Source organism: Falco biarmicus, chromosome 5 (assembly GCF_023638135.1).
Source record: "Falco biarmicus isolate bFalBia1 chromosome 5, bFalBia1.pri, whole genome shotgun sequence".
NCBI classification, from domain to species: Eukaryota; Metazoa; Chordata; class Aves; order Falconiformes; family Falconidae; genus Falco; species Falco biarmicus.
Window position 1 is genome coordinate 2,786,019 of NC_079292.1, and position 13,313 is coordinate 2,799,331.

Sequence of the window (13,313 nt, forward strand, 5' to 3'; positions counted from 1 at the left end):
AGACATGATACAGGCCTTGGTGCAGCCCATCCACCCTCTGGTACTGTTACGTTTCGCTCCTGTTGTCACTGACAGGCTTTCAGACCACAATGGCATCCACAGTGTAAAAACTGGTGATGTGTAGAAGTAATGAGAATGGAAATCCCTGAGGTAAAGCCATGTCATGTTATGTTCCACTACAAGGCATAACATAAGCAGATATTTCCATAATGAATAATGTGCTATTAAGGTAATGTATTTGTAAAACTTGCTTGAACAGAGCAAATTACAGAGGGATTAATAAGAGATATGGTATTATTTTGGAGGAGAAAATCTGTAGCTATTTTTGTTTATGGAGACCAAGGAACTGAGCTGGGCAAAGAAGTTTTCTCATTAACAGTAGAATTTTATATTTTTTTTACCTTTCTTTTAATCTGGCACAGAACTTCCCATGGAAATAAAGGTAATGGGTACTAATGCACTGTAATTACATCTATAGTGGTAGTGCATAAAACAAGTTCATCAAAGGTGGCCAACATTGTTTTCTCTTTCGTTTAAGTTGTCCTTAAGGCTTCATTGGTCTCTAGCCCTCTTTCACACAAGAAATGACTAATAACTCTCCCTCTTGCCCCCAAGCCCATAACTTACATAGCTGAAGCAGAGAGGAAGACTAGAGTATGCAACTGAAGGTGGAAACACAGGAGTAAATATTAGGGAAAATTCTATTCTTTTTTGTATATCTAGACATTCGAGGAAAGTATGTTGTTAACACAGAGTTACATTGGTTTATCCAGACTAGAGTTGATCCTTTCTGCTAAATGAGATCCTTTATTTTACAGTAGAGTTGTATATTACATGAAATTGTATCCTGCTCTTATTCCTGCACCTATACAAGTCCTTGTTCAATTTGCACTTTGGGTATTTGGCATATGGAGGCAATTTTTGAGCCACTTCAAAGCAGTGAAATACCCAGGTGAAGATGTCCATGAAAAAACAGAAGAGGGTTCCACAAGAAAAAAATGGTATGGTGTTCAGTGAAGGTTATATATGCAATGCACATACTTGTGTAGTGTTGTAAGCCAGAGAATTTTAATTCATATTTAATACTGTTTTGATTTATTCAAGCTTGACACTATATGCTCTCTGTTAATTAGTAAAATGTAGTGTTGTTTTCTTTAAACTAATAGTTTCAGGAGTTTCAAGAAGAAAGCGGCAGACTGGATTTCCTGTCTTGTTGCCCTGAGACCCTCCACCACACCTCCATACAGCAAACAACAAATCAGTACTGGTTAGGAGCCAGTGAGTTAACGGTTGTTACACTCAATATGTTGTAAACCATGGAATCACAGGCTGGATGAAGTCGGCCGGGACCTCTGGATATCGCCTAGTCCAAACCCTGTGCTAAAAGCAGGGTCAGGTACAGAGGGTTTCTCAGAGCCATGTCCAGATGTCTTTTGAATATCTCCAAATGAGGGCACTCCAAAACCTTTCTGGGGAACCTGTTCTGATGTTTGACCAATGTGACAATAAAAATCTCTTTTGTAAGTTTAAATGGAATTTTCTGTATTTCCATTTGGGCCATTTCCTCTGGTCCTGTCACTGGGCACCACTAAGAGCCTGGCTCTGTCTTTTTTATACCCTCCTGTCAGGCATTTATATAGATTGAAAAGGTCCTCCCAAGCCTTCTCTTCTCCAGGCGGAGCAGTACCAGCTCTCAGCCTCATCTTGTACAAGAGATGGTCCAATCCCTTAATCACCTTCATGTGCCTTTACTGAACGCACTCCGGTGCATCCATGTCTATCTTGTACTGGGGAGCCCAGTGCTGGCCGCAATACCCAGGTGTGTCTCACCAGTGCTGAGCAGGGGGAAGGACCAGCTCCCTCCACTTGCTGGCAACGCTCTGTCTAATGCAGCCCAGGAGGCTGCTGGCCTGCTTCACCGCAAGGGCACATCGCTGGTCCATGTTCAACCTGATGTTCACAAGGACCCTCAGGTCCTTTTATGCAAAGCTGCTTTCCATCCCCTTAGCCCCATACTCATGCATGAGGTTATTCTTACACTTTGCAATAAAATAAATTTTAAAATAGAGCTAAAAGCAAACATTTCAGCCTTTCTCTTTGAAACAACATTTCTGCTTTTTTTTTTTTTTCCCTGCATAATAGGGTCAGAAAAGTTGTTGAGTTTCAGCGATATGTTAAAGCACCACTGAGAAAGCCTAAACAGCATTATTTGCATATGCCATAAAGAAGCCTGGAATTAAAATATGTAGAAATAAACAATGAATGTGATAAACTGCTGAAGCTTCTAATGAGAAAAAGAGGCATTGATAATTGCAAACTATAGCCAGTTTTATTTGTACCTCTTATTTTTATGGGGGTTTTGTAGCTTTTTTTTTTTGTTTGTTTGTTTTTTTTTTTTGTAAAGCATTGTTCTAATAGCACAGCATGTTGTTCAGTTTTCTGTATCACACATTGTCTTTCAGGTACAGCCAAAGAAATGCAAAGGAATCAGCGATACATTCCTAGGGCTAGTTCTGGCCTATTTGGAAGCAGAGGTGAAGCTGCCCCAAGTCATTTTTTGAGGGCCAAAACTGCAGCTGAGAATGGTTGGAAATGCATTAACTGCAGCCATTATAATCGAGACTGTGGACATAGAAGTGAGGGAGACATAATTTTTTTGTTTGGATTTGCCATTAACTTTGTTCTGAGAGAACCTGGACAACTAAAGGCACTACAAGAGCGCACTAGACATTTCATATTTTGTTGACGCTGGCAAAAAACAAAAGGCTTTCTAGCATCTCAAGCAAGATAACATTGGTTATGAAAAGCAATCTGATGAGAATCAAGCATATCCCTACTCAAGCATTCCATTACAATGCAAAGACCCTAAGAGCTGAATTAATCTGTATATTCTGCCAAGAGATTACATGCCAGTGGGAACATCCAGAAGAAAATTGAAGTTATGGACGGGTACGCAGCAGTTGCACTGGTTGCTCACATTACAGGGAGATTTGGTCAGTGAAAATCTGCCATTTGAAGACCAAACTGTAAAACTTCAACTCAAAGTTATTTCAATTTTTCTATACAGATGTGAAAGCTGAAGGATTTGTAATAAAAGCAGAGCCAGTACCTGCCAAAGCAGGTGCACTTCTGGGTACCTGGAACAATATGTTAATGGGGGTAAATAAACAGAATAGTTATATTGAACAAAACCATCTTGGACCTAAGAAAACAAAAGGAAGCAAAAAGAAAAGTAACATGGGTAGAGGATGGCCCAGGGGCTCTTTTATTTGGTTGGGTTCTGCTCCTAAAAGATTTGATGGCAAGGAAAGGATCTACAATCAGGATCTTTTTTTGTCCTGAGTGCCTAACTGTGCTCTGAAAATGTTTCCAGAGTGTAGACAATTTGTTTTCTAATGCCTTTTGTCTTTCTGCCTCAAAACCAGTAAGAGTATTTCCATTGTGGATTTTCAGAACTTGATGAGGTTTTAAGGATTCCTCCCGTGTGAGAGCATCATCTGAAGAAAGGGTTTATCAAGCTACAACAAAAGAGATTTTGTTTGCCAGATAAAAGAAAAAGCAATATTAGCCCCTTCAACAAAATACTTAAGTGTTTAATTTATATGCAACATATTTGATCTGAATCATAACAAAACAGAATAAACACTGTGGAGATTTCAAAGAAAATGATTGTATTATTACTTCACTCAAATACCAAAGGATGGTAATATGAAAATATTTATTTTCACATGTTGCAAATGTGACAACCTGATAATATTCTGGATGATTACAACTGACATTTTGTTTGGAAAATAATAAACAATATAGTCTCCTGGAGTAGTTCCATAAATGATTATTGGGAATGTGCCCTGAGATATTCATAGAGAGTAGCCCTCAGAGTGGGGCCAGGGCTCCTCCATGGCTAGTGTCACTAGCTGACAAATACTCCCTATTTCCCACCTAACAAGTAAGAATGTAAGCCTGAGAAGTTAGAAAAGAAATTTCAGAAAAGACATAATGATTATTAAAAAAGTTGAGAATTACTGTGCTTGAAGGAAAACATGGAAAGCCACATGAGCCATTTTATGTCTCAATAAAGCTGACACAGTATGTTAGACAGAACTCACAGAAACATTAAACACTTCAGGATTCCCTGGGATAAGAGCTATACTGCATATCTCATCAGTTAAATATTTATTTCTCAGCACAAGTAAGGACAATACTTTTACGTGCAAAAGTGATGAAGCTGTAAATACAGACAAATGGTGGTAAAATCCCTGTAGGACGGTAAAGCTGAGAGTACAGCACTGTTTCACAAGAAATCTTGGAAGTCTTGAATGCCTCATGGCTTGAGTAATGAGGGGAAGTTAATATAGATCATTTTTAACATACTGAACAGTGCTTTTCATGTTTCCAAATGTGGATGGATGAATGTCTACACAGAGCAACTGTAATAGATTGCACAAATCTCAGGGCTGTGAGCTGATTGTTTGTAGCTGAGGACAAAGCTATGAGTAATTAACCCACCGTGTAGCATTCCTAAAGTTCAGAATGGCTTGCTCTTCTGGGAGTTAAGGATATAACAGTCTTTATTCCCAAGGCTTTTGTGGAAATGAGTTGAGTAATTTTTGAGTCACATAATACTTTTACATCTAAATAAATAAACACAGATTTATTTATAAATATTGTCTTTGTAAATAGTCTCACTTATGGCCAAAACCTAATAATTAAAATCACCTGTGTATGTTTGTGAAGTTGCAGTTTGATATTTAATAGTCGAAAATATAATTTGCAATACAGCAATAATAATCGCTTAGACTGTCTATAAAAAGATTTGTTGGAAGTACAGTACTACATGGGCAATTCCTGTGCTGTTATGTGCTTTTTCTGTATTACTGAAGAGAAACTATGGGATGTATAAAAAGAAAACTCAGCCGATGCCAGAGAAATTTCCCGTATCACATTACCATGTTATGCGCCTAACCATTTGGCCACTTAGAGTAAACGGTAACTCCTTTGCTAGAGGACCATATGGGTTAGATGGCTAATCTTTTGTCCTTTATATGAAACTCCTGTTTCGAAACACACCGTATTTTTTCCTCCATGAATGTTCTCTGGTACTAAAAGATGGCAAGGTCCATTTGTGTGTATGGTTTATGGTCTAGCAATAGTTCTACATAGGAAGAAAGATAAAGTGCCTGCCGGACACACTGAACATAGCTCAGAGCAGAGCCCCAAAGGCATGTGGCCAGCAAGACTGCTGGGCAGTGCAGTGTCATACTGAGCCTCACACCTGTCGCTTGGAGAAACATGCCTATGGAGAAAGTTGAAAACTTGCATATGGAGAAGAGCATGCCCTTTACCAGCAGCCAAAAGAATCTCAAACATCTGTTCCTCACACCTGCTACAGGTCACAAGGCTGCAAAGAGGATGTGTTGGCCCAAGAAGGTGATCAGGACAAGAAGCAATGGGCACACACTGAAACACAGGAAACACATTTTTACTGCAAGTGTGATGGAGCACTGGCACAGGTTGCCCAAGGAGGTTGTGGAGTCGCCATCCCTGGAGATATTAAAGTCATCTGGACTTGGCCCTGGGCAACCTGCTCTAGATGTCCCTGCCTGACCAGGGGTTGGACCAGATGAGGTTCCTTCTAACCTCAACCATTCAACGACTCTGTGACTCCATGAAGATATCCGAAAAGTCATGTATGTTGATGAATGAGGTTTTTTGTCTTGATATACACATCATTCTGCTCTCAGTACAAGGAGAAATATTACAGTCAAATGCTGTGATGTGACCAGAATTGCTTGGCAATGCATATTTCTGTTCTAATCCAAGGCCAAACAATGGCCTTAAGGACATCATATTTGTAAGAAAATCTTAATCTTTCTCATCAGTTCATACCCTTATAAATGTCAGGTTTTCTTAGCTTCTGAGGCAGAGGAACAGATCTTTTCACTGAACTGTTTTACTGGTTATTATTCCTATATTTTGTTTTAGGCAAACTTGACAGTATTTCAAAAAGCATAGGTCAGACATGCAATATGTTGAATTCACTGTATAGGTGGTGCAACTTTTTTCAGCGTAGGTGTACTAACTACAGGAAAGCAAAAAGCAGAAAGTCAGTTGTTTGTTGCTGAGTATTTAGCCTTCTGAACATATTAATTGCACTGATAGATTTGGGTGGACTTACTAATTACATGGTCCAGATTTCCATTTCTCTCCTGAGTGGGTGCCAAATGTGTGTACCTGTAAGTAACTAATTTGTACAGACAACTGTGATTACTTATCTGAAAGAGAGACTGCAGAAATAGCGATCAGTTACATAAGCCACTGAACTGTCTGAACATGTCTTTTCCTACCTTTTATTTCCAATCACAAATATGTAAATACTTGTCTAAAAATCTGGGCTTCATTGTAAAATTAAACTGTATAGAAAAAGGTGGAGGAGGAAAGACAAAAAGAATTGAAACGAGTCCAGATAGATTTGCATAATATCAGAATGTCACTACATTTTAATATCTGTTACAACATTTCTGATACTTAATAAAATCAGGTTAGTGCCAGAATCTAGTAAAGGTCAACATAGTGCATTTTCATTTTATAGCTACAACATTTTCACATTTATTAAGATTATTTTAAACTGAATGAATTGAATGAATGAATGACATACTGTAGAGGTAAATATCAAGGAAGAAGAATTATTATTTAAGTTAAAGGATGGTATTGGCACAGAATCAAATGATTATAAATTGGCCATGAATAAATTTAAAGGGGAAATTGGAAAAATGCCCTCATTCATCCAAGAAGTATGTTTCTGGAACTGTCTGACAGAGGGGAACGGGACTGAGTAATTTAAACTGTTAAAAATAATGGGATGTGCTTGGGAAAGGGATCACGTAATTAAGCAGGAGATGATTGAATGGAATGAGATTTGTCACAGAATCCTGGGAAGCCATTTTGTCCCAGGGCACAAGTTTGCAGTGACAGTTTTCAGATATGTGGTGGGTCTGTATTCCTACAAAGGTCCCCCAGAAACGCTATTGCCAGAAAACTGTACAATTTTATTCACGTTGCTGAGTTTCTGTTCAACACTGGTTAGAAATCAGCTATGAGTTTCCTATCTTGATCTGTAATTTGGCTTCTAGGGTCTGCATTTATTGTCCTCTGAAGCCTTGGAGGTGAGCAAGTAGACACAGATGAGGTGAAATTGTACCTTTAATGGCATTACATCCTCAGATGTCTGGTTGATGTGCCCTGTTCACACATTCAATGTAAAACTAGTTGCAAGGTATGAGCTAGGAAGAAATTCTTTCCTGAATTTAAATTAGCAGCAATGTTGCAGTGTATGTGACTCTCTTAGGACTCTCTATGGGTTTTATTTAGGAACTGAAGTGTAGGGACCTTTGGTATTAACAAGATTCTTCCTGCTTTTACCCAGGGCATGGTTCAGGCTTGGCTTTCTGATGGGGTGTTGGGAAGATTTTTTTTATCTGTTAGTGCATGGTACAAATGTTTTCACACCCCTTTCAAACCAGGCAGCTGTTGCATGGGTGCCTGAAATTTGAGAAACTGTGCTCTATGAGTTGGCCAATTTCTCTCATTCTTTGTTCTTAAATAAGGTAATCATCTTGCCAATTTTAAATAAATGTTTAAAATCTATTTTTAAGAGCATAAAAATTACTATTAAGAGTGGAAAAAAACCATGTCATATGCAGTCCTTAATTTTTTTAATTCTGTAACCATTTTCTTACGGACTTTCTGCTTCATGGTCACCTTCATCTTTCTTCATATTGGTACTCCCCACCTCACTATAGGATTATATAGGTGAGGGATGACACATGAAATGAGAACTTTGTCTTTGATTCTGAGGCACCAGGGGAGAAAAGAGAATATAACGTAGTCAGTATTTCTCAATGGTAAGCCTTTGCTCCTAAGAAGCCTTGAACAAGGAACACATGGAGGCCAGTTTAATCATGAAGTCTATTGACAAAGCTGAAAAGAGAAAATTGCATAGTACTTGTCAATGACACCTGCCTTTAGTAGTGCTTTGAGCTTCAAATCCAAAAAACAAACAAAAGAACCTTCTGCATAAAATAAGATCTCACAGCTGGACTACAGAGCTAGGTTTCTTGTGATTTGCATCAGCAGAGATTATGTGGATCTGAAAGAGCTAGAGAAATATTTGGTGCAACTCAAATACATTTGAAACACTCAACACACTTTTAACGAAAGTCTAGCAGTTATATGGCAAGAGAAAAAAAAAATATCCCTTCTGTGAAATGCTGCAGAGGCTGTGTTAAATATCATCCACTGTCTGTTCATCAGAGGCCCACAGCAGCATTGCCAATAGTTATACCATAATTCCCAGTTCTCATCTCTGTATGTTGTGTATTGCAAGACTGCAAGAGTGTGGTGATACCACAATAAGAAATTACATTTCACAGTATTCCTGATGTTCTCCATAATGTTCACCCACGAAATACCATCAAGTTGTGAATGCACCAGGAAATAATTCTGACCTCTTGTTCTTCAGAGTGGTCAAAGGACTCCAAAACAACAGACAAAGACTATCAACTTATGTATGGTCTTGACTAATGGATTTTTCACTATGATGATCGGAAGGATGAAAGGTGTGAAAAGTACTCTCTTTTCCCCCCACTAGATTTTCCTCAAATCTGATCTTCTTCACTGTTCTGGTTTAAAACTTTCTTCTTCAGAGTGGGAGAAAACAACTTCTCCTATTCCCTGTTGCAAAAATGAACTTTACAGTGCAAAGGCTGTCTAAACTCACATTCCAGCTGTCATAAGAAATTTTAGCATATTACAGCAAATAAACCAGTCTGCTGCTGAAAAATAAATGGGAATTCGAACTGGTCAGAAGTGTTTTTCCCTGCCCTGCTTACCTGTGATAGATGTGATGAATTTCAGTAAATGAGGTTTTGATCACTATTTCCATCAAAGACTTCACCTCCCAACAACAACATTTGAGTATTTTGCCAAACCTATACAATTTCTTGATTAAGAGAAAATCTAGTTTGGACAGAGGTTCAAGACATATAGTCCTTTTAATGTGTTCTCAAGGACAAAAACCATAATGTGAAGGGACATAAGGGGGAAAAAAAAAGGAAAAAAGGCCTAGAGGCTCCAATACAGTAAAAAGTTTCAGTTGGCAGAAAGAAGGATTAAAGCATGCAGGAGAAAATAAACTGGAAAACATACATTAAGTGGGATGGAAAGAGCAGTAAAGCTAAAAGAGACCTTGGGGAAGGGAGAGGACAGCAAATTAGACATGAATTTGTAATCTGATATTGGAGCAAAATAAGGCAATGAAAGCTGAGCTATTTATACAAAAGAAGTGCATCATGAAAATACTCCACGTAAATGAAGCAAACATTTTGGCATCTAACTTTCCCTGTAGTGGGTTTATAGCCCCATTTTATAACTGGAATTGCAAATACAGAGTGCAAAATGGTGAAGGGCTGGATGTGGTCGAATATAGGTCTTGTGAGTAGTACCCATCTTGCCTAACTTTACATGTCTTAAAGTTGACACATCAAAAGAAGCTCCCCTGTCTTAAGAGCAGACACATCACCCTTTGGATCTGCCTGTTTCTACAATCAAAGAGTGACTGGAGGGTGACCAGTTTAGACAACTGAACTTTTGCATAGCTGAAGTTTAGAGGAGTGAATGATGCTTTTTTGTTACTAGAAGACCTGAAAGAACTGAGAAAATGAGAATGACGTGAAAGGTCTAGAGGGTGTAGAAAGGATTAGAGGTTTTGAAGAAGTTCTGAGAAAAGATTGAAGACCTCATAGCAGTTTATAAGTATGGGGAAAAAATGAAAGTTTTGAGGAATGTGAAAAAATATTTGAGGTGTTACAGATGAATATAACCAGTAAAATTAAAGCATGTTAAGGGGGATTTAGTATTTTACATCTTGAACACAGAACTTACAGTCCAGTTCAGATGGAGGAAATGAATAAACTGCAGGGAGAAAGTTCGAACCTTCACTAAGATGATTCTTTTTCTCCAACTTCTCACAGTTTGTGACTTAGTATTGCAGCACTGTCAGCGTTTACATCAGTGTAACTGGCAGAATGGAAGGATATCCAAGTTGTTCCAACTCAGAGAGCCAGTTAATAGGTGCCTTCCATAAACTGATTCACTACCTGAGAATATGGCAGCTGCGTGTCGTGGCCAGATTTAGATGAGCAGTAACTCTTTGCACACAACACCAAGTTTCTCAGAAAAGCAGTGCTCTTCTGAGTAACCATTTTCTATGGCAAAAGTGTTGACTTTGTGCTCTTTTATCTTCTGTCTGTAGCAAGTGCAAAGAAGATAAGCTAACTCCCAGGGTTTCGTGGTAATATTTCACTAAGGAAATATTATGACCTTTACTAACTGATATTTTATAGAAAAATTTTGGGGGGTTGTATAATTTTTTTACTTTATTTGTGACAAAATTGGAAATCTATTCTTTTCGAGGTAAGTTTTGACAAGATTAGGCTTTTTTTGTGTTTTGTTTTGTTTTGTTGACGTGTACGTTTCCTGGTGTAAAAGGTTTTGTTACTCTCAGCTTCCGTTAATTGGCATCTTTTTAAACAACTAGTTGCTTTTGCTTGCTGAAAGATCAGTTTTTTCAACTTTAACATGTTGACTTTATGATGATGCAGCTCCAATTAAGGCTGATATAATTAAGCTCTGAATATGTCACCCCCTTGCCTTTCCATAACCCTGTAAAGTTGAGCCATCCTGTCTTGTAATATGCAGCCTTTTATATTGAATGAATAAAGCTGAGTTTGACATAAAATATATCCTGGAGTCAGCCTTTCAAAGCTCTTAAAATTACTCACCCAGACTCAAAATCTAATTATCTTTCAGCTTTCTTCCTTTTGCCATGAGAATGGTCAATAAAGTGGGGAGAAAACCAACTCACAAATGACATTTTAGATGCTAATGGGAGGAGAGGGAAAGGAGAAAGAATTTTCCAAAATTGAATATAACCTTTGTCTCCAAAAACCACAAGTAAGCTTAGGTACGATCAAGTTTAAATGCATCATCATACAGTTCATCCTATACTGTTTAGTATGCACTGAGTGCAGAGAGGGAAGAGCATGAAAGAGAAGTAAATGCATTCAGTACAAAATAAATGGGAAACAAGGCTTTTCAGACTAAGACAACATTTCACTGCCTCTTACTGTTTTCTTTCCTTTATTTTAGGTTGAAGTAGTTTATCGTTTATGTTTCCAAGTTTCTATATTTATCTGTGAAGCAGCTGGTGCTATTTGTTCTGGGTGATTTAATTTATTTATTACCATGTATTCTAAAGACACGTAACTCCATCTTCTAATGATTCTACTGCATGCTTTTTAAATTGGAACAGTTGATCAGGTTTTTTTTGCTACATTGTCTCCTGGTTTCTTTAAAAGAACAACTAGAACTTGATGCATTTTCCTTAAATAAGGAATTTAATCAAAGTGAAAGGCAGACTTGAATAATGCCATATATAGATTCACTAAGCACAAATATCAAGATGCTGGAGCAAACTTCACATAGATTTTGTGCTTTGGTTAAAAAGTTCACAAGGGCTGCAAATATAATTGCAAAGTGATGTGTGATCTGCTAGCAATATCCCAAATAAAGAAACATTTCAATGAAATGTATTTGCCTTAGTCCTCTTAAGTCTTCATTTTAGATAACGCTATTTTTTTGTTTGTGTTTTATTCTGAGGTGCAGACAAGAACATAGGAGTCTTGTAAAAATACATTTTTACATTGCTAGTATAAATGTGTCTGTCATTCCAGCAGTATTTTTTTACTTTTAAAAATGAAAATATTAGTAAACATAACTCATCCTCATATCTATTCTGATCTGATTAGACTGAAGTCACACATCTGTTGATTGGGGAAAAATAGTTTGATAATCATGGTAGAGTGAAGATTTTACTCTATAAGGCAATTCAAGACAGAAATGAACGGTGGACATATAATACCATCTCTTTCTTTTTCTGCTCTGCTGCAGAAAATGAACGGAGAGCAGTAAGAAAGTTGTTATTGCTTGCAGACTTTATCTTTGATGACCCTTGAGAAATAAACCAGCAGTTGTTCCTCATGCAAAATTCCAAATAACAGGAGCATTGCCACAGCTGACTCATACTTGCCTTGCTGATGCCATTGTTGTTGTTTATCTCTTTGCTAACACCTAAACAATCTGCTGAGAGGATACCATCTACATTCACTATCAGGCAGATGAAAGAAACCGTCAGCTGAAAAGGAAATCTTGTTAAACTCTAAAGATACTCAGTCGGTTGAGTATTCAGTTGTAAGACCATTCACTTTTAATTCACGTGGGGGATTTTTCATGTCCAAGCCTAGGCATTTTTTCATGGTTGGTTTTTGTTTTTTTTTTTGTTTTGGTGATTTCTTTTCCTACTAAATTTTTTTTAAATTTATGATGGAGTATGATAGGAGCAGAATCATGCTTTAGAAAACTCACTAGTATAATAATCTCTCTATCCTAAAATAATCAAAGAGTAGATGTGAGGGAAAGTCTACAGGTGCTTAGTACACCACCTCTTCAGCAGTGCAGAAATTATTTTATTTTTTTTAAGGAAAAGCAATTTGCAGTTGATCTTTGGCTATTTCTCGCATTCTTTCCTTTTTATAAAAAAGGGTGGGGGCTTAAAATCAATTTATCAATCATCCACATCCCGGGCTGGACTGTCAAAGCAACTCGGTTTGCTAAATGAGTCAACTGAAAATTTGACTGTAAGAGTCACATCAGGAGCAGGTCTGCACTCAAATCACTTCTGAGAAATCTGGCCTTCATGTGCATCCTAGAGAGCACCTGTCTGATGCATCTTAAACCAGTGCTCTGAAAGCAAACATTGTCTTGCATATCCATTATCTGGAATCAGAAGCTGGGTTTTAAATTTTCTACAATTTATTTTGAACTACTTCATGGCTTGTGCATGTCGATACATCGACAGATATCACTCCAGCTGCGTTAGAGATATTTTATGTCATTGAACAGAGGTTGTTGGTGAGTAGCAATTCTCTGTTGAACGAACACAGAAAAATCTGAAGCAGCACAAAGTAGTATGCTTTGAACTGTCATATTTCTAGGCAGAACAATACAGTAAATGATTCTCTCTGCTGTGTCAGAGCATCAACCCCTTTAAGGTACCAAGTACAGACAGAGCAACTGCTTAATATTTGTTAGAGTGCAGGGAAAGATGTCTGGCATTCAGTCCTGGCTCTAGAGCTGAAGATCTGAACTCCAAACTGACCTGGAGTGAGGGAAAAAGAGCTACCCAAGCAGAAAAGTTT

The 13,313-nt window shown here is 37.8% G+C and overlaps 1 protein-coding gene across 4 annotated transcripts in view; it reads left to right on the forward strand.

Moving 5' to 3' along the window:
* LOC130150685 (uncharacterized) overlaps positions 1–7,644 on the forward strand; it is a 37,987-nt gene extending 30,343 nt beyond the window's left edge. The window contains exons 3-4 of one of the 4 annotated variants that reach the window (XR_008822327.1): positions 1,167–1,396; positions 2,463–7,644. Coding sequence is in view for 2 of the 4 variants with exons in the window: in XM_056341855.1 (XP_056197830.1) it covers positions 2,463–2,746 (284 nt within the window). In the remaining 2 variants the exon portion in view is untranslated. Of the gene's footprint in view, positions 1–1,166; positions 2,345–2,462 lie in introns of those variants that run through there. The other 3 variants (XR_008822328.1, XM_056341855.1, XM_056341856.1) reach the window with 3 other exon arrangements.
* Positions 7,645–13,313: the final 5,669 nt, after the last annotated feature.